Source organism: Porites lutea, chromosome 4 (genome assembly GCF_958299795.1).
Source record: "Porites lutea chromosome 4, jaPorLute2.1, whole genome shotgun sequence".
Lineage (NCBI taxonomy): Eukaryota > Metazoa > Cnidaria > Anthozoa > Scleractinia > Poritidae > Porites > Porites lutea.
Window position 1 is genome coordinate 39,770,159 of NC_133204.1, and position 24,664 is coordinate 39,794,822.

General features: G+C 40.1%; 1 protein-coding gene across 1 annotated transcript in view; it reads right to left on the reverse strand.

The window, feature by feature from the left end:
- Positions 1-26: 26 nt before the first annotated feature.
- LOC140933556 (echinoderm microtubule-associated protein-like 2) overlaps positions 27-24,664 on the reverse strand; it is a 25,150-nt gene continuing 512 nt past the window's right edge. The window contains exons 2-24 of the mRNA XM_073383156.1: positions 23,569-23,806; positions 22,569-22,838; positions 21,589-21,827; positions 21,163-21,260; positions 19,803-19,981; positions 16,722-16,842; positions 15,980-16,129; positions 15,355-15,424; positions 14,217-14,318; positions 13,622-13,729; positions 12,507-12,641; positions 11,813-11,912; positions 11,489-11,535; positions 11,288-11,410; positions 11,009-11,167; positions 10,200-10,331; positions 9,075-9,145; positions 8,350-8,441; positions 6,520-6,617; positions 5,962-6,049; positions 4,506-4,601; positions 3,798-3,928; positions 27-3,354 (exon numbers count right to left, since the gene is read on the reverse strand). Coding sequence (XP_073239257.1) covers positions 3,220-3,354; positions 3,798-3,928; positions 4,506-4,601; positions 5,962-6,049; positions 6,520-6,617; positions 8,350-8,441; positions 9,075-9,145; positions 10,200-10,331; positions 11,009-11,167; positions 11,288-11,410; positions 11,489-11,535; positions 11,813-11,912; positions 12,507-12,641; positions 13,622-13,729; positions 14,217-14,318; positions 15,355-15,424; positions 15,980-16,129; positions 16,722-16,842; positions 19,803-19,981; positions 21,163-21,260; positions 21,589-21,827; positions 22,569-22,838; positions 23,569-23,767 — 2,943 coding nt within the window. The 5' untranslated portion in view covers positions 23,768-23,806 and the 3' untranslated portion in view covers positions 27-3,219. The remainder of the gene's footprint in view (positions 3,355-3,797; positions 3,929-4,505; positions 4,602-5,961; positions 6,050-6,519; positions 6,618-8,349; positions 8,442-9,074; positions 9,146-10,199; positions 10,332-11,008; positions 11,168-11,287; positions 11,411-11,488; positions 11,536-11,812; positions 11,913-12,506; positions 12,642-13,621; positions 13,730-14,216; positions 14,319-15,354; positions 15,425-15,979; positions 16,130-16,721; positions 16,843-19,802; positions 19,982-21,162; positions 21,261-21,588; positions 21,828-22,568; positions 22,839-23,568; positions 23,807-24,664) is intronic.

Sequence of the window (24,664 nt, forward strand, 5' to 3'; positions counted from 1 at the left end):
ATCCGTCCTTAAAATCACCTCCGAATGCAGAACACTTGTATTTTGTTTTCGGTTTAGTTTGTTTTTACTGCAGGTCCTAGTTGTTTGAAGGCCGATTAACGTTAACCGAGGCTTAAATTTTTATCCCCGTTTCTTTTTTTTTGGGAGCACTTTCTTTGATAATTTTCTCAATTAACAATTAGTTCATGCATCAGCGTGCGTATGTCGAGATATTGACCACGCAGGAAGTTTGGAGAGCACGAAAGATGCGCCTCGTGCAACTCTAACCTCTTGAGTGTTCTCCAAACTTCCCAAGTAACATTATCAAAGCGATCAATGCAGCAGTTAACTTAAAATTTTATTATTGTAGGGCGCGCTTAAAGCAGTACGCGTCAATGTTTACGTGACTATATATTTTTTTCCTCACAGTTAATCTTATGTTTTTATCCTGAAACTGAGAGAAAGTGTACTCTAAAATGATTGTAAAATCCATATTTAGGTACCGGAAAACTATTAATTTGCCAAAAAATTGTTATTGAGAGAAAACAACTTTGCAAAGAACACAGCTCGCGGAGATGACAACAACAACAACAACAACAACACTCACCTCTTTTCCTCACTATCGGTTAACAAATTCAAACGTTTCCTCCTAAATTTCCTTATAAAACACATGGTAAACGCTTCGTTGTCTGTTGCTGAGTTATGGATGCACTCAGGAGACTCAGGATTGCTAAGCTCACAACAACTCGAGGAATTACGAATAGTTTATTGACGTCATCAGCATGCTCAATAGGAATATGAAGCACACTCGCGCTATTGAATTTGATTAGACGAATTTTCTAGCTATGCTATAATTCTTTTTAGAGCATCCAATCATCAAATTGTAGACGAGGAATTGAACTGAATTTGCTTTTTAAGATTTCATATCCGAAATCGAATTTCGCACTCACCCTGGGTTATCTTAACCGAGCTTTGAACACCCCGGCCCAGAGCGTTTACACTCACGTGGCCAAGGTCTATGTACATTTATTGTAACTAAAGAAAGCGTTTACATAAGAAAAAATTTCAACTCCGACAGGATTAGCCTGATTCACCAACATGGCCGCTGTTCCATTGTTTTGGAACATCAACAGTCGACCGCCGTGACGTCACTTGAAAACGATGTATTGCGGACTTGAGTGGTACAGTTTGAAAACGCTTAAGAAAGACCAAAAAACAAGATGGAAGTTACGCGCTGAGTCGCGATCAAGGCATTAGTGAAACTTGTCCCAGGTTATAACAGACCAAAATACATTTGCATTCGAGCATTTACTGTATCATTTCAAATTTATTGCAAATGCAGTGAATCTGTGCATTGCTGTGATACGCTGTTTTTACAGACTATATATAAACTAGAAGCTTGCTTGCATTCAAGATCGATGCGCGTAATATGTCATACGTAAAAGAGTAGAGAGATTTCGCATCACGTTTATGGTAACCGGCAAACGTCAAATTGACGATTTCTCAAAGTAGGAACTGAACGGATTAAAACTGTGCAAGCTAATTCTTGCGGATGAAAGTGGCGTGAAACTAATAGTTTTATTGTAGACCTGATGAACTGTAAACGACAAGTAAAGGGATAAGAACGTAAGGTCAGATGGTACAAATTGACGTTTGTCGTAAACGCGATTCTATCTCTCCCTATTTTTTCGCACCACACTTGCCTCGTCTTCAAGCTCCTTCCAGTTCACTGCGACTGAATAACGAGTATGACTTATAGTGTACGAATATCATGTTACCATATTATGAACATACATTTACCTAAAATAAACTTCTTGCCTCAGTTTTTGAAACGATGGATAGCGCCTTCCATCGGATAAATCACTATCCATTGGATAAGTAGTAGCAAAACCAATTGCACTATCCAGTGGATAGAGATTTATTCAGCGGATAGCGCTATCCACGAGTTGAACAACTGGAGCCTGGTATAATTGATAAAGTGATGCCTACCACCTGTAATAACACGCTTGCTATACATTTTTCCCCACAAAACGTCATGAGGTGTGCGCAGGGGTGTGCGTTATGTACAGTGTTAGTTGTCGTCAGCCTAGTCCCTAGGCGTTCTCTTTTGCTCAGTTGTCCGCGCGAAGTCTGGGAAAGAGCGGGTGAGAGAACGACGAGTATCTCTCGGTGACGTCACAACTCACGGTAGAGTCTAGGATTGACCGAGCCGAGAATGCCTAGGGACAAGGCTGAGTTGTCGTATAGTTATGCGCTTGTGGACACGAATGAACATGTTATTGTGTATGAACCTTTTATATAATCAAACGTCTTGGCATCAGTTAGTCACTCATCCACCTAGCTAGGTTGCGGCCTAGTCCCTAGGCGTTCTCGGCTCGGTCAATCCTGGACTCTACCGTGAGCTGACCTTTCCCAGACTTCGCGCAGACAACAAGGAAGGAGGGAACGCCTAGGGACTAGGATGTTCGGAAACATGCTTTACGATCGCGAGATTGAGAGCAATTTGACCAGAACTAAGCTAGAACAAATGGAAAATGAAGTGTGATGATAAGAAATTAAGCGACATTAATCTCTTCCTTGAAAAAATAAAAAATAAAACTTTATCAGTCTTGACCTTTCATCTAGTCAGTTTTGATTTAATGGATTCTTCGACCTGAAGAGCTTCAAAAACTGTAGAACGAGTTGGCCTAAATTAGGCCCTGTCCAAATATATCCGGGTATTTTTGACAACGGGGATTTTTTCCTCCGTTTTCGTAAAAATACGCGTCTACACGTAAGGTATTCAAATGGCTTTCGCCCATCCACACGAAAACGCTAAAACGATGGAAATACGATAGCATATAATACTAAAAAACCTGCTTTCCTTCGTCCACACGAAAACGATAAGCCAGCGTCTTCAAAAAACTCCACTCTGGGGACGCGTTCGGAAACCTGCTTTTTTGTCGCCCGAAGACGCCGTTTACGTGTGGACGGAAGGCTAAAACGAAGGAAAAAATCTCACTTTTTTCGAAAAAAAATACTCGGATGCGTGTGGGTGGGGCTCTCATTTGTTTGTGCCTGTGGAATTTCCCTTCCAAGAGGTTTGTGGCCTGCCAGCGTCAATCGCGGTCTTAAAATAGGGCGTACTTTGCAGATGTCGTTGTGCAGTATACAGTACATAATTATATACTCTACACCATGTCCATCTGAATTTCCCGCTAAGCGATAGCATCCCCGGGGCAGATTTGTTGTGTCGACCAATTAAGTAGACTTGGTGACTTTCCATTGCAAAATACTCGCGTCTCGACCACCTACGCTGATAAGTCGGGTGTCGTCGAATAGAAATCGCACACACATGACATGCGCACTGTGCCCTTTGGCGACCCTTGGCTCCGCCTAAAACGTAAAATAAATAAATAAATAAATAAATAAATAACAGCAAAAAGAGAGACGTAAAAGTTTCTGATGGTCACTCGAGTCTTAACAGTAGAGGTACTGTTTTTTGGTTTTAGCCAACGGGCACTCGAGAGAAAGTTTACTCGTGGGCTACATTTACAGGTGAAGTTTGTTATGTGGGGCTGAAATTAATCAGGGGTTACTGGGAGGGAGAAAGGGGAGGGTAGGGTAGGGAGTGCAAAAGGATGATCATTCGCGTGAAAAAGAGGCGAAAAGGAAGAAACATCGTATCTTCTTTGCGCGTCACTGGAGAATAGACTGGCTGATAGGTACACTAAAGGCTCTTCCACTGCCTTTTAGAATGATACATGGTGAATTAAACAATCGTGTACACACTACCCAAGGGACAGAAAAGGCAAGTTTAAGAAAATCAGAGTACATACCTTGTCACTAACACAGGGATATCTGAACAGATTGACGTTACCAAAGTCGTCACCAGTAGCAAGTAATTGCTTTCCGTTGGAACGACTTACTGAGTTGACATCTGTACCATCCGCTCCGTCTGGCCAGATCCCTTCAAGGAAATAGTACATGTAGTAATAAAAAAAATAAATGGCTTAGCAAAACTTGCAATTGGAGATCAGCTTTACGTCGTGAATGATCCATCAGGGAAGATCAATTAAAGACTTTTTCTCTGGATCAAGTGATAACAAGATTACTATTACCTAAAAGAAAAGCTACTTACAATTATGGCATCAAGTCAATCTAGTTATTGTTTGCTTTTTTCAGCACCAATTGGCATTGATCCGTTATAATGACGCTACTAGGCCTTTACCAATCATGTTCATCATTTTAAGCTTAATCATTCACATATCACTATGAAATCAGAGGGCGCCATCACTGATTCGTAACCAATGAAAACCATTATCTTACGCAACAGCGTCAAGACAAATCGTTTTGTGTTGACCATGTAAACCTACGGCACCTGGTGCCTGTGTCCGCCTTAAAGAGTGTTGACTGCACATCTTATGGGACAAGTATCAGCACTGAAATCGGACCTCCGCCGTAGCATTGATAAACACAGCCAATATTTGTTCTATCATGGAATTAGGGTATTGACATCATAGGACTAATATTGAATTGCTACTTACCAATCACTGGGTAACCTAACACACAGTTGTGTGTAGCCCACTCTGTGTTACGTAAGCTCGAGGCCTGGGTTATCTGTTCTCCCAGGTAGGGGTCCCCTGGGGATGTAATGCACACCTCATAAGTTAATGGTAGAGGTTTTGTTCGAACAGCGGAAGTGACGTTATAACCTGAATATCAGGCCTTCCCTTCCCAAACGAAGAAGGGCGAAGAAAAGCTGATTTCTAAAACAGCTCATTTTTTGGCAATCCCTCAGCTTTCTTCCTGTTTCTCTCTTTCTTCCTTTTCCCCCTGGAAAATATAGCAAGTGCTGCATTGTTGCGCGAACGCGGTCGCTAAGCTTGAATATTCACGTCGCGTATTAAACCTGGTCGTTTGCGGTCATATCGAAGCGTAAAGGTCAACAGTGGTTGTTGATGAGCGAGCAATTATATGCAGTTGCGATGGGTTTTGTGGAGCAAGCGAGCCAGAAGCAGGAGCACACGTTACCTGCAGATTAGCCGATGGTTATTTGGAGCGGATTCGTCGATTATTCTCGAATTTATAGCGCTTCGTGTGAAGGCGCGTGGAGATGGTCTGTTTCTTTTGTAGCCAGCCTTTAATTCTTCTTTAGTGGATAGTACCTACAATTTCAAAACTCAACAAAATGCCACTTAAACCGGCCAAGAATACGTTCAGTTGAAGGTATCTTAGCTTTGTTTTGTTATATTTTGACTTTTAGTCTATTTTAGTCCGTGGGAGTTTCGACGACTCATCGCATTAATTTGTCCATGTGAATATTAATATATTCATTCAGTGACACACACTACGTCTGGGCCGCCCGTGGTGTAAATATAAACTGGAAGAAAAGTAACATCTTAAGTAAATCGCAAGGAATAAACTCGTAAAATGTTGACTCGCTAACCTATGCAAATGTGAAGTTCACTCCGACTAGCATTTTTAGAATCTTTTTGAGCATTATGAAATTTCGGGCGACATGACTCAAAATATCGGGCGACATGACTATAAATTCCGGCGACATGACTCTGGTTTCGGGCGACATGACTTCGGGCGACATGACTTTCGGGCGACTTGACGGTAATTCTCTGGGGAATTCCCAGGTTACTGAAAGATGTCCTCAAAATTTCGCAGCTGTTCTCTACGAAAAGCCCGCTCATTTTTTAACCAATCTACCAGCAGCGACCATTATCTTTCGATGTAGCAGTGTCGGTAGGAGGTTTACTAAACAGGTTTAGGAAAAACTTAGATTCCATTGGATGAAAGTCCACAGACTTAGACGGATTCACTTAGACGTAACAAAGCTTTCATTATTTCAGTAAGGCCTTTCACGCTCTTGACCCTTATATGAAAATATGAAATATATTTCATTATTCATAAAGTCGAGCCAAGATAAACTTGGCCGCAGCGCAATATGATGGTAGTAAAGAGCCACAATAAGCTTTAAAATTATGGACTTACAGAACAGTAATTCGTAATCTGTTGAAGTACTCTGAAGTTTTTCTCCATCCTTTGACCAGTCTAAGTGAGTCACAGAGCTGCTGTGGGCCTGCAGAATATCAACAAAAGTGAAAAAATAAGAACAATCTGCAAGAAGTCTCCGGGAGACTAAGGGTGCTTACCATAAGTCAGAACTGAACGGCCAGACGAGACTAATCGTAAAAGCTACGCAGGGCATTGATGGGTTTTAGCGAAAAGCCTATTTTACTTTCAGAGTGACTGGTTTGGCGGCCAAAACTGACTTAATATAAGCGTCCTTCGTTTCCCCTGCTAGGCTGCTCTCATAAAAGAATATTTTTCTATTCTTCTAAAAAAAAAACCTTTTGAGGAACAACACCACAAACGATAAAGGGTTAGCTGATGTCAGGCGTTCCCGATGGTGTCCGCGGTTCTTTATCCCTGAAGCATAGCAAGCTCTCCCAGATTTGTTGTTATTATATCAAAGAGCTGAAAATCGTTCAAGCTCCACACTGTAAATAGTAATCAGTATGCTAGTATCATTACATTGTTCTTTCTTACCTTACAACGTGCTTTAAGCGAGACCGACTTCCCTTCGTTTTGCAATTCATAAATGTAAATATCGTTATCATGGCAGCCCAAAGCTATATGAGTTCCATCTGAAAAGTAAGAGTGGTTTCTATTAGACTGTTCACAGTCTTCTATTTTTCCGTAAGATTGTCGAGATCGAGCGCTTTGTGTTACGGGCTGCCATCTTGCATGAGTGTCAAAACTACTTAGGGGGCGGGGGGCAGTTTGGTTCCCCTAGAGCTATAATAGAGGATGTTAGCATCAACAACGAGTACGAGTACGACAACGACTTCAAGCCGTACTCGTACTCGAGGTCGTTTTCTCAGCTTTCTATGTTAGCGATGACACCGAGTTCGAGTTTATAGAAAATAAAATTATGGGATTCCGCATGACTGGGCGCCAAATTTGAGTCAAGGTAGCGCTTCCACAACAATTTCGAAAACAAAAAATGACTCGACGGTCCATCCTTCAACTTCAACTTCAACTTTATTCATTCACTTTCAATTTACAATTACACGATAGCTTCCACCCGCGTATAGGAGAGCCTAATCGAGGCGGGGGAAGAGACACACAAATTTAAAGAAAGAAAAGAAAAAAAGAACTATTTTACAAACAGTACCCGCTGTCGCAAAATAAAAACTATAGTATGTATTAAGCTAATTTAATTGCAATATGATTTACACAGAGAATATAAATTTAGTTGTGTTCCTGAGCTAGTTAAATTTAAGTTGATGCATGATTTCAGTGATTTCAAGATGGTCATCAGATTTAGATAAAATTTCAAAGAGCTTTTTCCTTATCTTTTTCCGAAAGGTAGATTTTGGTAAGTTTCTCATATCCGAGGGTAAAGAATTCCAGATTTTTGTTCCAACTCTTAGAAAAGAACTACGCATTTTTTCAAGCCTTGAGAGTTCGGTATAGAAATCTTCATTGAGAGAAGATCGGGTAGGATATGAGTGCACCTCAGAAATCCTAGTAAAGGCTCTCTTGATATTTTCAGGTGCAGAATTGTTAGGAACGTCCCACATGATACTACAAAGGAAAATCGGTTTTTCGAGGTAACTCGAAGGATGGTTAGTCGCGGTCTTAAAACACGCTAAAACCCATCAAATTCAACACAACAACCACACTGGGTAAAGAAGTAAGTATTGCTTATTGATATCTTCGACTGTTGGGATATTTTCGACCAAATAATGGTAATTTTCGGGGTTATTTCGTGAGCCTGTGAGGCCTGTGGAGAGACAGGAAACTTTCCTGGGTAAATGCAGATTTACTCTGTGTAGGAAATATCGCGTTCGGTTGCTTTTCTTCGACTTCAAAAGCAGTATTTTACATAAAACATAATATAAGGAATGTTCAATATGATAAAGAGAGGCTAGAAACGAAAAGAAACTGCATTAAACGATCGGAATTTACTTTTGAAAACCAGCTCTTCCCAGTCGTTCTACCCACTTCGAGTTTTTGGTGAGAACTCGTCGTAGTGCAACTGGGCAGGACGACTTGAAAGCGTGGAGATGCGCAGAACGGATGCGCAGTACGCAAAATCGCTGATCTCGTTCTAGAACTCGTACTCGTTGTGGATGCTAACATCCTCTTATACCCGAAGCCCGCCCCGTCGGTACATTTGAAAATCAAGATGGCCGTCATCAACTGTTAGACGCGCTATATCTCAACGATCTCACGAAAAAATGGGGGACTGTGAACAGTCTAGGTTTCTTTTAATGGCCTTAAGCTAATAAACAAATAACAAAAACAAACATATCAACAAAAGCATAAAAGAGAAACACTGTTTCTTTTGTTGGCATGTTTGCAGGTGTTTACCTGGTGAGAATTGAATTTCTGATACTTTCTCTGGAGGCTCAGTTTTTCGTACGAGAATGACATCTCCAGTTGATGAGTTTAACAACATCCATCTGTAAAGGAAAAATAAGAAATTTGAGTACAGCAGGGCGGCGGTTATTCCGCGATTCCGGCCTTTAGTCACAGAGAATTTTTAAATACCGTAAATCCACTATTATATCCCCCGGGAGCATATTCATTTCAAGCACGTTTGAGGCGCGGGGCTGAACAGAGAGAGGGGGGACTTATTTGAGCAGTCTATCTCCACACGGGAAACTACCTACCTACCCCTCCCCTAATCCATCATTTTGCCCTAAGAGAGAAGTTAGTGTGAACGTTGGGTTAGGTTATTTTAGGGAAGGGGTAGGTGGGTACGACTGTACGGAAGCCCTTAACACAGAAGATCGTATGCTTTTACAAACTTAAAAGGACTCGTTTGGAGACTTCGTCCGAGATTGCTGTCTGCGATTTATTTATCAACTAACCATAAATTACAACACAATATAGTGCAATACTGCCCCGCACTTGGGTGCGTTTTAGAAGGTTTCGGCCAATCAAAGGGCAAGCTTCGGAGCGAGTTCTCGAAGCGCGCAAGTCACCCTGGGAGGTGCAAAGAAGCGTTTCCTTCTCATGACCCTTTGCTTTAGCCTGTTACGATTTAGAGCAAGTTTCTTTCTGCAATAAGTTCTGTTAAATGAGGTACCTACCCGCCTTTCTTGAACCCTAAGGCAATGGAACGACCATCAGGATGAAATGCTGCTGCATTTATCGCTGAGCCCTGAAAAATATAAACCTCTTTAATGACTCTTGCGCTAAAGGCCATCACTAATAACGTAGGGTCCTCGTCTGTTTTTAGGCTGAGAAAACAGCCGACATTTCTGACGCCCCCCCCACCTTCCCACTGGTTTCCCCGCGAAATGACGTCTGAGCAACGACAGCAGAAATTCCATACTGATGGCGCATCACTACCCAGATCTGAGTAGTGCTTCTGATTGGTTGAAACAAACTTCTCTCGCGGCACGACCAATCAGAAGCACTACCCAGATCTGGGTAGTGATGCGTCATCAGTACGTAATTTCTGCGCTTCTTTCTCAGACGTCACTTCGCGGGGAAACTAGTGGTGACGTCGCAAAATGTCGACTGTTTTCTCAGGCTAGTCCATAATAAACTGATCATTTATGACGCGACGTGGCAGTTTATCACCCATGACGTAACGGTAATTCAGTGGACGCCAGAAATGGTACACTACGACGAAAATAACCACAACTTTAGTGGAGGTCAAAAGTGTGGAGACCTTTCCAGTGATATTAGTAAAACTAGCGACCTCTTCTCTCCCACTTCAAACAATGTTAAATTTTAAGCAAAATGGGTAGAAATGAGTCCTCTTTAGGGCGCAACCGTGACTTGGGAGGGGAGTGGAGGAATGAAGGGATGCACGCAAAAGCGATCAAAAAAGTGTTATCTGTTGCAGAGTCGTACGTCACCATTACTTGGCATCGTTTTTTTGGAGCTGTCTCAAGTTGTTTTGGCCTCCATTTTTGGTATCAGGGCACCTTAAATTAGGATGCCTTCTTCTCACCGGGCAGCGGATGAAAGAAAAACTTGCTGCTGCTTACTAGTCTACATTTCAAAGACCACAGTTTTCTTCCGTAGACTCAAGTTTCGAGTCAAGAGTCGGAAAATAAGAGACAATAAGAAAGTTTTCTTTTTAATTAGCAAAGAAGGTGAGACAGAAGAGTCCGATGTGAAATAACGTTAACAGAATGGTCCATTAAAATTATGTTAAAAAAATCAATAACTAAAATTAACTCCCACTTTGGTGTGAGACTAACCAACTTATTATTTGTCCAAACTGCACGGCGGTCAGCGGCATTCCACAGTTGGACTGTTTTATCACTCCCGCCAGTGATAAACGTCTGGGAACTGGGGTGAGTTGCAAGTCCTCGTAAACCTTGAAAATGGCCCTTGGAGAAATGAAAAAAAAAATCAGATGTAATTGACCGCTGTTATCCCCTTCTGCAACAAAAGAGAGTAACGAAGCTTCAGACAGTCTAAGCACGCTTTCCAAAAGTCATAACTAGCCGGCCAGAACGGTCATTTTGTAAATAAAATATTAGTACTTTTTCTCGAAATTTTCCCTATAACCCACCACTGCTGAACATTCCATTAAAGAATTGACTGATCTGACTGGATAGTGGTGATGAATTGTGGAATTCTCTTTACAACTGGACCTTTCTGACCGGCCAGTTCTCACAAATGGAAAGCGCCCTAAGTTTCAAGCTATGTATGAAATGGCGGTTTAGGTGTCGCGTATCTGCGGTAGATACTGCAACACAACCTATACTTCACTACAATCTAGACAGTCGACTCTCTCTTAGCGGACACCTCTGTAAAACGGACACGGGTTGGTCCCTGCTTTTCTTCACCCTCTTTATTTGACTCTCTATATGAGACACTCTTGGACGGACACTTAGTGTCGGTCCCTAAGGTGTCCGTGTCAAAGAGAGTTGACTGTTTGTTTGAAATTTGCCACAGTGGCGACAAAAAATATAAAACAATAAAAAATATATTCCATAATCTGCAGAAATTCAGGTGTTATTTTAGTTTTCTGGTATATAAAGCCAAACGACGTGCTACTTACCTCCATAACCTTGACAAGTTTGGGCCCCGACTCCTTAAGAGGCGAGTCTAAATTCCCGTTTAGGAAGGTACACCAAATGTTGTTATCTACAGTACCAATAAAAAGCCTGTCTCCGCTCCCCAAAGCAAGACAGCGTATACCGCTAACTTCTCTGGGCATCTATAACACAAACAGAAAAAAAAGAAAGAAAATAATGGACCAAGACACTGTCTTCATTAGTAATCAACTATCTACTGTTGTAATGAAAAAGTACAAAAATAGAACAAAACTTCCATTTACCTTTAATTCAACATTCGTGGGCACTAACTGGGGTGCTCTTCTCCAGGCTCTCACGGTCGACTCACCACCTCCCCCAGATAACAGTACGCCATTAGGCAAGACAAGAAGAGTGTAAACTGACTCCTAGAAACATGGAGAAAATTATAACACTATGACGTATTCGTAAAAAAGGGTTTAAAAAATTGGTATGTATGTACTTACAGAGTGTGCGTTCCTGACCCCAAGATCTTCAGCTATTTGGTTGGATTCTGACAACAACAAAAAAAATAAATTGTATCAAGGAAGAAATACGGAGAAGTCATGAAGTGTTTGATGTTAAGCAGTCCAGTAAGCCAAAGAAAAAGACTGAAGTTGTTCCGTGTTATTTGGAAACAACCATTTCCACGTGAAAAAATATACTTGGCTTCGCAACGAAACTACGAACACCACTTTATTCAACTTTACGCTCTTTACGCTTGTGAAGAGGTGTTAACAATTGTGGCTTGAGTTTCATCTTCTTATATAGCTGGTAATAGCAGCACAAACCTTCTGGCCATACACATATACTGCCATCTGTATCCCCAGTATATACGTCACCATTTCTGGCGAAGGCGATGCATGAAACGTACTTTGGTATATGCTTTTGCTGTAACAAGAGATAAAAAGAACTATAACGAGAAGCAAGCATACCGCAAACAGCACCAGTAACAACATTTGGGGACACGAAGCGAACTGACGATATAGAGCTTGTTCTTGACACGGATGCTGACTACCGCAGAGGTTGTTGAAAAGTCAGGCACTGACGGAAAGTCCTATCCATGCCCCAGTTGTTCAAAAGCTGGATAGCGCTATCCACCGGATAAATCACTGTCCAGTCAATAACGCCATCCACCTTTGGAATAACTGGGACCAGCATTACACTAACCCGGAAGATCATGCGGAAGTGTGAACTGACTTGCCGGATAGCTGATTTTCGTGAAAAAAAGCAAAGTATTTTCTTTTTGACTTCACTGAGACTGGCTCTATCAAGGAACGTATTAAAATTAAAACCCTTAATCACTTTGAGTTATTGCGTCTCGGTCTCTCATTGAAACTGGCTGCTATCGTAGATTTGCTGCATTTCTGGTTTTCTTGAGATAAGCATATTATCAGATTAGTTATATACTACAATTTTCTTCTTTAGCGATATGATGAATGTAAGGCCAAAAAATTAATAAATATGTAAACCAAGTGTTTTTACCCGAAGTCTTCCTCTTGATTGTTTCAGTTTGTTGCCCTCTAATTCCCAGAATGTCACGTGTTGTTTACCACAAGTGACCAGTTGATGACTGTCGAACAAAGAGAAGCTGACCGCCAAAACTTGATCCATGTGACCCTGGCAACAAACACAAAGCCTTCAAATTTACGACAAAGCGGATTGCTTTTGGATGTTACTGCATTACCGTCTATCCATAATATTGGTCATTTCTCATATATTTATCAGGCTGGTCCCAGCTGAGTAGTGAGGGATAAGGTATCCGGAATACAGCTCAAGGAATCAGGAATCCCACTAAAGAATGCAATTCGGAATCCAAGTTCCACTGACAAACAATCAGGAATCCAGTACCTGGAATCTAGAATCCACCGCGTGGAATCCAGAATCATTAGGGACCTTACGAACTACGACGGCGACGGTAACAGGAACCTCAAAAAAAGCAATAGGTTTATGTAATGAGCAAAACAATGACTTTGCACGTGCATAACACTTTTTTGTCAATTTCTTTGCCGTCTCTGCACAACTACGACGTGAAATAGCCCAATTTCAAGTTTACTTCAGAACGGGAGCGGCAAGGCGATAAATTTTACCATCTCTGTCTGAACTCGGGCGCCGTTCCCTCTGTTCACTTCCAACCTAAATTCCCTTCTTTTATGTAACAGGGTGACTTGGGATAATTGCGAAATAGTTAAAAAGGATGCGGAGTCTATTTTTCAGCGACGTCTTCATGGACGTCGCCGTTGTCGGATCGTAAGGTCCCTATTCCCTTACATGGGGTGGCAGATAACACAAGTTTGGCTTTGCTTCCTGTTCAGTCTCCACTGGATATGATTTAGCCGGGGGTTGCCACCTCTAAACGACAGATTAATAACTCTTTTTAGTGAAAACATTTCAATCTCAAAATCGTTATTAAAACTTCATAGCAATGTCTTCCCTCGCACAATTTGCCGAAAAATTTCAGTGACATCCGTCGTATCACAAAGTTTTATTGTTAATAAGTTGTGAAAAAGGAATCTGTGCCGTGCAAGTAACCCTCATTAGTGACCTTAACAATGAAAGGATTCATAAGTGAATGTGAATGAGCACTGTAGAGGCCCTACCCTGGCAAAGGCAATTTTTTTCTTTCCTGTCTTTCGTGTCCAGTCCCACACGGTCAACGTGTGATATTCATTATCCTCAATTGAAGCAAGATATGCTCCTTGGCTTTTCTGAAACAAAAAATGGACAAAAAGACAAAGAAGGTGTTATATTCTCTTGAAATGCTATTCGGTAATGCAACGTCTTCATCTCTGGACGGCGACTTTTACCGATCAAAAGGTAGGGCATTCTCGTCCCCAGAGCTACTCGGCTTAATTTGTAACCGACAATTCCCGACCACGTGACCAAGAAACGACGGGCTCTGGGGAAGAGAATGAAGGTAGGGTAAGGGTGACCGGTACCCACCATTTAGTTGAGAAAACCGGAAATTCAGGTTGGAAAATCACACGGGCTGTGATTTGTGGGGATGCGATTTTTCTCATCTTTTAGGCCTCTCAAGTTCATGTCGGGATACACTTTGTCCTTCTCCCACCACGTCAAATTTTATAGTGTTATACTGCACAAGATTTCCACCCGGATGGTTTGTGTAAATGGTAGGCAGGTTTCCATTTTAAAATCCGAAATGAGGTCGACTAAAGCGAATACAAACTTACTTACCTTGTTGGAGAAGGCCAGTGCAAAGACGGCATCTTCAAAGTAATCCACTCCAATGATACAGATGGTTTCTAATGAGTCTGAATCCCACACTCTGATATGAGGCTATCAAGACAAAAAAAAGGCAAATAGGCTTATGATTCCGTACACTGATGATGTATGCAAGGAACAGATCAATTATATGTTTGAAAGAAAGGAAAGTATCTAAATGGTATATTGCTATTTTCTGTGTTAATGTCTATTTGCACAGGTGGGTTTTACAGGTCCCCTTGTTCTACTGATAAGCCAAGAAAAAAATCTTCCGTAGCAGGAAAAAGAAATGTAAAATTATGGTTGCATGTTAGCTTGTTAGCGTGCAGTCTTTGTTTGGAAATGGACAGAATTTCAAATGATCAGTTGCAACTTGAAAAATTTCCCAGCCCTTCAAAACTGTCTTTGAGTCGATACACACTGCTATGGTTTGTCTCCACTCGTTAAGTCACTTAATTGAATTCCCTCTCCTATCAATGGCGCACGAATAACGGCACTTACCAACACGATCAGTTGTTAAATCTTTATGACAAAACATATTCACGTGGTCAGATTTCACAAACGAGAAATAAACGAAACGAACTCAGCTATTAGTTCAAGTAGTTGTGTTTTTATGTCAGTTAACAATCAAAATTCTTCAACTGCATGGTCTGGCCAAATAAATACTTGAACACAAGGAACGAGAATCTGTCAAAACAATGTCATGTAATGTCACGTCGTGGATTAGAGGACAACTAGGGAGCTTTAGCATCGACAACGGCGCCGGCAGCGAGAACGCATTTTAAAATTGAATTCGCGTTTTTTCCAAAATTTGTCGCGAATTTCCCTGGAGTTGATTTTTTTGGGGACCGCACTCAAGTTTAGAAAGAGAAAGAAAAATTCGTCGCTAGTTAACGTCCTCTTTACAACGTGAAATTAGAAATTTTCAGTAGTCGTGTAGTGACGGCAAAGAAATGAACAAAAAAGCATGATGCACGTGCAAAAGTTGTTGTTTTGCTTCATAAACCTATTGCTTTTTTGACGTTCTTGTTGCCGTCGCCGTCGTCGTTGTTAAAGCTCCCGCGTAACACGTTAACCGTAAGCTCCGACGTCTGACTCTGCATACAATCACCTTAGCTTCATCCCCATGACCTTTAACTTGACCAGAGGCAACTGTAACTCCATCAGGGTGTACACACAAACTGAAGGGAAAAGAGAAAAAGTAGATTTATAGACTGCCTAACAATAGAAAAAAGGCCATTTCCGAGTTCCCTCAGGCCTCTGTTTCAGCCTTTGATACGGGAATCATTTTTCACTCTAACGCAAATAAAACTCATTTTCACAAAAAAGGTTGTGCACCTAGTCTCATTTTGAAAGTGAGGGTTTTTGGAACTCGGAAGTGGCCTATTTATGTATGCTCGATTTCTGCCGATCGCTCGGTCCTCCCCGAAAAGAGACGAAGTCTGTTCGGGAAAGGAGCGCGGCCTCATTTCCCGAACAACGCCTGGTAATCGAGCCTACAATATATAATGTGCTTGTCAAATTTACAAAATGACGATTGTTGGGTGCTTTACTGTCTACTCCCCCACCGAAATCTAGTTTGAATACTGCTTCATAGAGGATCAGCCAATTGTCTAACGCGGTGATCAATATTAAAAGATGGAACTTTTTTTAAGCTCGTTCAAGATAAGAAGAAACATGAAATTTTACTTTGCAGTGAGTATTGGGACAAAAGAACAAAGGCAACAAAGCATTACCTTTTGATATCATCTGTATGTTCAGTGTAGTGCCGCTGTTTGTGACCTTGTACGTCATATAAGACCACTACTGCTGCAGTAAAGTAAATAATTTCGCTGGAACGGAGCACTAGCAGATTATTACGGCAGTCTCGACCACGATAGCCATACCTACAATATCGACAGGCAAAACAGGAAAGTTGTTAGATGTAGTGGGATACGATTGGTGAATCCGTGCCAGATCTGCTATTTTGAATCTCTTTAAGGTGACCAAGGTCACCAAGCGTCAAAAAATATATACAAGAGGTGATGTTTTGCTTCAGTTATAAAACCATTTTTTATGTCGCCGGTGTTGTCGTGGTTGCGTAAGCCGCCTACAGTGTAGAAAGTAATTCAGCAATTTCTATTTTCATTGCTCATCCATCTGTTTGGCGAAAACATACCTCGCCTCTTTCTCAGCCAATCAGAAGGAAAGCGTAAACACTAGCCAACGCTCATTTTCCCGCCATGCAGTGATTTGCTGCGGCGCCATTTCTGTCGTCACCCAACGCTCCTCGATGCGTTGCGTTTCCTTGGGGTTTCCACGATTAAAATGGCAGTGTTTCCAGCCAGTAATGGAGACAGCCCCAGTTACCGTTATTTATGTGGTTTATTGCTCATCTATTCAATTTTGTTTGTTTTCTGTAGCTTTACATGTCCTCTTGTTAGCCTCACTAATAACAAAAGTAATTACTTAACTCAACCACTGTCAAGTGCTACTTACACCCATTCCAACTGCAACTGTTCCTCTGGGGGGTAAGGTGACAGATCCTTGTCAAGGTACTCGTCAGGGGGGTATACGTAAATATTGCGCCGCCGCAAGGAAAGTTTAACAGGTTCGGGTTCTAGGGGAAGAGAAGCAGAGTTAATAACAATCCGTCACGAAAGAGTTAATCTTGCATGGAAGAAGCAAAACAAAAGTGGGGGGAGGGGGGGGGGGGGGGAGGGAGGGGGGGAAAAGCGCGCGGGAAAAAGAAGAGGGAGCCCTTTCCCTCTCTCCCCAACCCCCTCCCTTTTTCCCGTTTGACGTCCGACGGCTGCCACGCAGGCTAGAGGGTCACTAGATGAGACAACAACGTGTAGCACAAAATTATGTCGCATTCACACCAACTAAACATCCTTAATGAAACTAGGTTGTAGAAGGTAAAAAAACAGTAACAGATAACTAGAACACAAGCTTTAACACAGCATTCAAATGAACTTTACCTCGTTGTGTAATCGCACTAAATTTACAACTGGAAAACGTACAGAAAGCAGCTTAGATAAACAAAACAAATTCTAACCGTCTTTAACTAAGAACCATTTCAGGTAAACGTGTTTAAGCTTTGGTGTGAATGGGGCTTTTAGTGTTTGGATGACAGCAAAACAAACGAGGGCTTCAAACTAATGGCGAAATTTAACTGAGTGAAAAGTGGACAGATGACTTGCAAATCCATTAAAAGTAGCAGGCCAGAAGAAGAATTACGAGATTCAAGAAGGAACAAACTTATGGTCAAACTAATTGTGATCAGTGCCAGGTTAGATTCGTCATCCGTTGTGTTAATTTTTTATTATTATTATTATTTCTACGTTTTATAAAGTCAGATATTTTATAGCCAGTGTACAAGACGTCACAAAGTTTTTTATGTTTTTTTTTTTTTAACATTTAAACCGGATTTAATCACCTTGTCAAATATATTATATATTTTATGGTTTTTCTCCGTCCTTATTTCATACCTTTTTTTCAATAAACAGGTTGCAGGATGTTCTGGAGTTTTCACTGTTTGAAGGTTCTTTCAAATTAGCCATAATTACCCGTTTATTTAATGTGTTAAAAATCCTATGTTTGAAATTGATCTAGAAGCTGGGGTACATTTGTCATTTTCATATTTCTTTTTTCATGTTGTCAGGAAAACCATAGAACATAGTTTGGCCAATTTTAAGTGATTAACGAAAGAGCTGTTACAGCCTTAGTGCTTCTTAACCAGGTTATTTTATGATTACTCAGCAGTGTTTAAAATAATACCTTTAGCTTGCGGTGACCTTTTTAATGAACTTTTACTGCGTTCGAAAAAGCGATGTCCTTCTATAAAGCCAGTGTTATCATCTGCTGCACAAATTGATTACACATTCTTAAGACAGAGAAGAGTTAAAGCGGCTCCCGCATTAGCGGACACCACCGCCGGGAAACAGAAAAAGTGTCCTTTTTCAGCGCTACCCGCCTACGGAAACAGTCCTCTTCTTCGTAAGCGGCTACGGCGACCGCTACGAAAACTCCAAAAAGCAATAGGCTAGGTCTAGGTTAGCAAAACAACAACTTTGCACTTGTATCACGTTTTTTGTACGTTTCTTTGCCGTCACTGCACAACTTTGACGTAAGCAATTTCATTTTTTATGGAGCACGTGAACACTAGACAAAGATTTTCTTTCTCTTTTTCCAAACTTAAAAACAGACCTTTAGAATTTAACTCAAGAAAAGTTCGCAAACAACTGACAAATTGAACGAGATGGAATAAGAGCGATGAAGTTTGAAACAATGCGAATACACTTTTTAAGTGACGTTTTCTCTACCGTGGCCGTCGTTGTTGCTTAAGCTCCCTATTAGAGAGCTTAAGTAACAACAACGGCTACGAAAACATCTCTAAAAAAGTGAAGTCGTGCTCAGTGCTTCAAACTTTATCACGCTTATTCCATCTCATTCAGTTCGTCAAATGTTGGCAATTGTTATCAAACAAACTTCAGGAAAAGAAAAAGAAAGTCGTTGGCTTGTGTTCACCGCGTCCTCCACAAAACGTGAAATTAGGTATTTTCACGTCATAGTAGTGAGGTGACGACGAGGAAATGTACAGACGAGCCTGCAGAGTTGTTGTTTTGGCAATCTAAACCTATTCAGTGCTTTTGCTGCCATTTTTGTTAACGTCGCCGTCGTTATAAGAGGTAGGCAGTTACTTACAGAAGCTCGCAACACTCACATTAAAAGTTGTAACATATCGACCACAATTTTCCACCATCTACACTCTTATCGACCACAGAAATGATGTCAAAATGTTCAAAACTTAAGTGCATAGTTTTGAACATTTTAAGGCATATCTATGGTCGATAAAAGTAAAGAACATGGACAACTGTTATCGATTTGTTAAGTATCACTGCATTAAATGATTGCCTTTTCGTTGTCTTATAGAGTACCCCCTAGTACTAATTATGGCAACAAAATTTAATGTAGTACTAAGACTGAAGGTTAAGTGATTCTTTCCTTGGCGGTGTCCGCATATCATCGGAGATTAGAGGACATAGCAGCTGAGCGTAGGCAGATCCTCAAGAAAAACATTAAGAATAAATGTTTATCAAGTACCAAAAAACCAATATTTATACATCTGGTCTTGGTTTCTCTCGAAGTGGTTAGTTTGAATAAAAGTTAAGCTAATTTTTGAAAGAAAATTTCCTTTTCTTGCAATGTGCAACTCCATTGAGCTCATAAAATTGCTGGCCTGGCCTTTACTCAGGAAAGAACAGTTATGTTAACCCTCCCGCCCCCCCCAAACGGATGTTCAAAACAGCCTACAACCAATCATGAGTTACAATAAATTTAAACCCTCTTTGAGCACCGACTCGCCTTGAAGCAAATGGGTTAGAGTAAAGAAATTAATATAATGGAGCTTTAAGTTACATGTCTTTAGTAGATAAATCCTGACATCTGAACCTTCCACAACCAAAAATGTGGGAAACTTTGATAGAAAACCACCCTGAAAGCCACCTTGAACTAACATCATATTTATCGATAGCTGTTATAAATTATAATATTTTGTAGTTCAATTACAGGTGTTACCTGTGCTGGTCTGTGTTTCAGTACTTATTGTCTGGTTGCTGATTTGTTTATTTAAGGTCGCTGCACTTGTTCGTCCGTTGTTTCTGTTTGAAACTCTTCCTTCATCGGATGACTTCAAGGAACTTCCAAGTGCAATGACAGAAAGGGCTCTTTCAAGAAACCTTGTCAATTCCCTCCAGCTAAAACGAGATAATTTCATAAAAGTCATTAAATACAAGGCGTTTGTACTAACAATACAGTTGAAACTCTCTCTTTACTGACACTTTCATATATGATGGACACCTCTCTGAGATGGACACACATCTTAGTCTTAGCATATATTCTTATAATATATAGATTTAGCCAGGGCTAAAAGCGAAGCTCTCGATAATATTTATAGATGTTCAAACAAAATAAAAAATCGTGTAATGGTAAGCGGCGAAGGCATGCAACGCAGGAAAACGGTGAAAAACAACACTAGGTCTAATTAGCAAAAGCAACTTTGCACGTGCAGCACACTAATTGTTCTGAGCACACTTTTTTGTACATTTCTTCGCCGTTGTTTTGCACGCCTACATCGTGAAACTTCAGAAACTTCTCAGTTACACGTTTTATGGAGGAAATGTCGTACGTGTTCCCGTTCTCTTTTCTTCACTGCCGCTCATTTTCACCTTGCATTGGTGGCCGCTAGCATTTCTCATTTTGTCACCGCCGCTACAAAATTTTCATGTTGTTATTCCAACCAAAAAAAGTGTCTCCTTCGGTTTTTTATCTCTCGTTCTAAATCCCTCTCGTCCTTGAGCTTCGCTGGCCTGCCGCCCACTTTCTCTTTATCTCTGTCTTTCTCTTGCTCTATATTCCAAATCTGTGGACATGACAATTTATCTAAGCTTAATACTTTAGACAACACGGATACAGAAACAACTTCCGCCTTCCGTTTTCGTCTTTATTAACTCTTTTGTTGTGTCTGCTTTACAAAACGCCGGTGGCTATGCGATTTCCCGCCAAAATAACCTCGAGTTGCATTTGGGTTGCCATACCTATTGATTGAGTTATTTTACACTGGTATGCCTGTGGTGCGGACGGACGGTCTCTCGGGCGGAATTTCGGGCGGGCGGTGTACGGTCACGTGATTACCAAATTTTCTCTGATGGGTAGATTACTTCATTTTCTTACCCATGGTGCTCCGCTGGCGCGCTTCGCGCGCGAGAGCTCCGCTATAAAAGAATACCAGGATTTTACAGCACCTTCAAGAAAAGATGAACTACCTAGGCTGAGATGTGGACTCAGATTGAGAGTTAAGGTAAGGTTAGTTTCGCTTGAGCTGGAAATTGCAAAAGCATTACCATTTTAGAGCACAGTAAAAGTGTCTTGCACATACCTTACCCAACCATCTCCATCGATATCAAACCTTGCTAGCAGCCTTTCCAACAGTGATCGACTGAGGGGAAGTTTGTGATGTTTACACAACATCTTCATCTAAACAAATTTAATGAAAACAAAGTAATCAATAAAAAAAGCAAATCACAATAAAATTGAACAATACATTAGGTTACATGTACCAAAGGAATAATTTTGTAGCATTTTACTTTTTTCCCAAGGTGTTGACCCAGAAAATATTTATACTCTCCCACAGGAGATTTCATTGGTTTGAACATCTGCTGAGGAAAAACATAGTTTATATGCTCATACTTTAATTCAAAGTTTTGGCCTTTAAGACACTTGGAATGACTCTTCATGGAGTGTGAAGAGGTATTATTTTTGAGAACACATGAGACAAAAAGAATTGGTAATGTAATCGACAAACCTCTTTGTTCCCTATGAAGCCAGTTCTCCCTCTGTCGCAATTTTGACATGAAGTTTTCAGCTCATTGTAATCCCAGTTTCCTCCATCTTGGATTAGTTGATTCTCCACTTCAAGCAGGAGTTGAGCATCATTAGTTTTGTTGTTGGTCTGTTGACCAGTATTGGTGTGCACTGGATTTGACAAACCAACAGCACTTAACTTGCCTTTATCCTGCCATGCATTAGCTGATGGATGGCAGTCTGCGAACACAACAAGTAAATAAATATATAATTTGCTCAGTTTAAGACTTTAAGAGACTGTTCTCTGACAACATTTAAATACTGAATATAGAGCCAAAACAAACTGAATGTTGTATATTCATTTTGAGTGTGACAACTTTAAAGTGAAAGTTCTGTCCAGGAGTTTGTAGGAGGATTTAAAGAATAACTAAGATAGTACGCGTGCTCTGATTGGCTGAGAGGCATTTTTCATGAGAGTTTGTAAACATGGTTGTGACATCAAGAAGTTTCCTTTACTTACCCGTTCCCTTGACGGTTGAAACTTGGAAAATCTTTACAATTATAGTAACAAATTTTTTTTTGGCTTAAGTTGACATTTTAAGAGAAAAATGCATATTTTGGAAAGCACCTTTTTTGCAAAACAAAAACTGATTACACGTGCAAGACATTGTGTACAAGACTTTGCAACTGGAAAGAATTTCTCTCTTAACCAGTGCCATAACAAAAGAATTTTGCGTTTTTTCTTGGGAAGGTCAATTTATAAAAGCCAAAGAAATCTTTCCCCCCGTATTTGCATATATGATATAAAACACTTTAGGGGGTAAATGGGAGAATTCTCGACAGTTACGCAACTGTAGTACTTGATTTGTAAGCATAAAAACTTTTAAAGTAGTTATAATTAGCTTAGGTGTCTAGTAACACTAGTGTATGCTTGCATTAGACATAAAGAAGTTCAGCTCAGATAATTAAACTACAATTTACCTAGCAAATATTTTGTCAATGGTTCATGTAAAACTCCTCCACTTTCAACTTCAAACTTCTTGACAAGTTCTTTTAATGTTGGACCAAGAATAAATATTTGGTAGCTAAGGAGCACTTGACGCAGCTCTTCAGTTGTTATTCTTCCTGAGTGGTCTGTATCCAGAAGATAAAATTTGTGCTTCACAGCCTTCAGCTTATGTTCGCTGACATTGATGAGAGCTTCCCTTATTCTTTGAGCAAGGTTATCTGAAGTCACTTTATTGGATTGACCTGATAATTGAAATTAAAGAAAAGTTAAAATAAGAATAATATAAATAATAAAATTGGGGCCAGGCCGAGACCAGATTCTATAGTGGTAATCATTAACAAGAGACACAAGAGCTGTCAAATTATAGATATATATGGCATTTCCAGAGGATGGATGGGTGAGCGAAAATGAAGATAAGAAAGTTGAAAAGTACCAAGATCTTGCAAGAGAAATTCGAATAATGTGGGATGTAAGGACATAGGTGATTCTGGTGGTAATGGGGGCATTAGGATCAGTACCAATGAATTTGGAAAACAACCTGAAGGCTATTGATGCGAAAATCTCTGTGAAAATGATCCAGAAATGTGCACTGTTAAGCTAGGTCAGCAAGAATTTTAAGAAAGTTGCACGAGGTGTAGAGGAGAGGAAATCAAACAGATGGTGTTCCTTGGCTTTCCTGGGCAACTTGTTACTCAAAGCTATAGAAGAAACTAGCTGTAACATCATCAGCTGTGCAAAATTTCCAATAATAATAATAATAATAATAATAATAGTAATGATAAAATTAATAATAATAATAATAATATAATATGGTGTTATTTTAAGTGCTTTTTATCTTTAAAGAATTCCAACATAATTTTTGAAACTTACATTTTTGAATGAGCACTGAATTAATCAAAATACATTCCTGTACAGTTTGTTTATTGCTAAACAATTTGTACTTGTCTTAAATGTAAATATAGTAAAACTTACCATCAGAAATTGGAGGAAGCACGGGGTACGTCCTGCTTCCAATCTTGTGTCCTGCAAGCCCTGAGTCATACTTTCCCCATGGATAGGTTGCATTCAAATTATAGCCACTTTGTCGTGAAGATGTGAAGTCTCTGTATTCTGGAACTGTTACTAATTTTCCACCAACTATCTTGGTTACAAATCTTGGCATTGATGTCATTGTCCAACCAAATCTTCATTTTACTTATTTTAATTCCTTCTGCAAGCCAACGGCCAAGATCATTTAATTTAACACACTTTTACCATTTTAACAAAGTCATACCATGTAGCACAAAAATAATCATATATATCAATGCACATAATCACATTATTCAGCATCATTCTGTCACCATAAAATTAAACCTTTCCATACTGTGGCTGAAGAATGCTCCACAAACTGACTAGCACTGACTAAGGTAACCCTTAGAGGAAATTGTACTTTTTTTTCCAAGCCTTAAATTCTTTAAGGTCGTGACCCGCCCCCCTTCCCCCTAAAAAAACCAAAACAAATCAAAACAAAACAAAAACTATGAAAATATTTAACGCCTCAAAGTATTTCATATGCTTGTTTTCTAACTATATCCACCTTGTCTCTATAACGCATTATTTTTATGAGTATGGACGATGTTAAAACAGGTATTAATGTTTGAGGTAACTCAATCTTGGGGTCACAAATGGAATCCAGAAAATCTGGGCTCTTGAAAAAAAAACTAGAGCTGAATGAAAAATCTTGGAAAAAAATCTGGTGTGTCTTTAAGTCTCACTTCTGTTTGTATTTTTCCATCAAGGAAAGTCAAACCAGTGGCCAAAAATTTTTTTTAAATCAGGTTCTCGGAGACTTTTAGTCGTTTTACCCTTAGACACTCCTCTTCCTCACTGCAGAGGTTAATATGCTGATGAACTTGGTGTTTGGGGTTTCCTTTTCACGTCATCAGAAATTTCCTTACAGTGTAAACAGTTTCAAGTCTAAAGCTATGTCCCACATACAAACAAAACGTACTGGTCACCATTAATAACAAAAATTACCATTTCACCCTCATTTGCCCATTGTATCAAGAACGAATTGCGGTATTTCAAA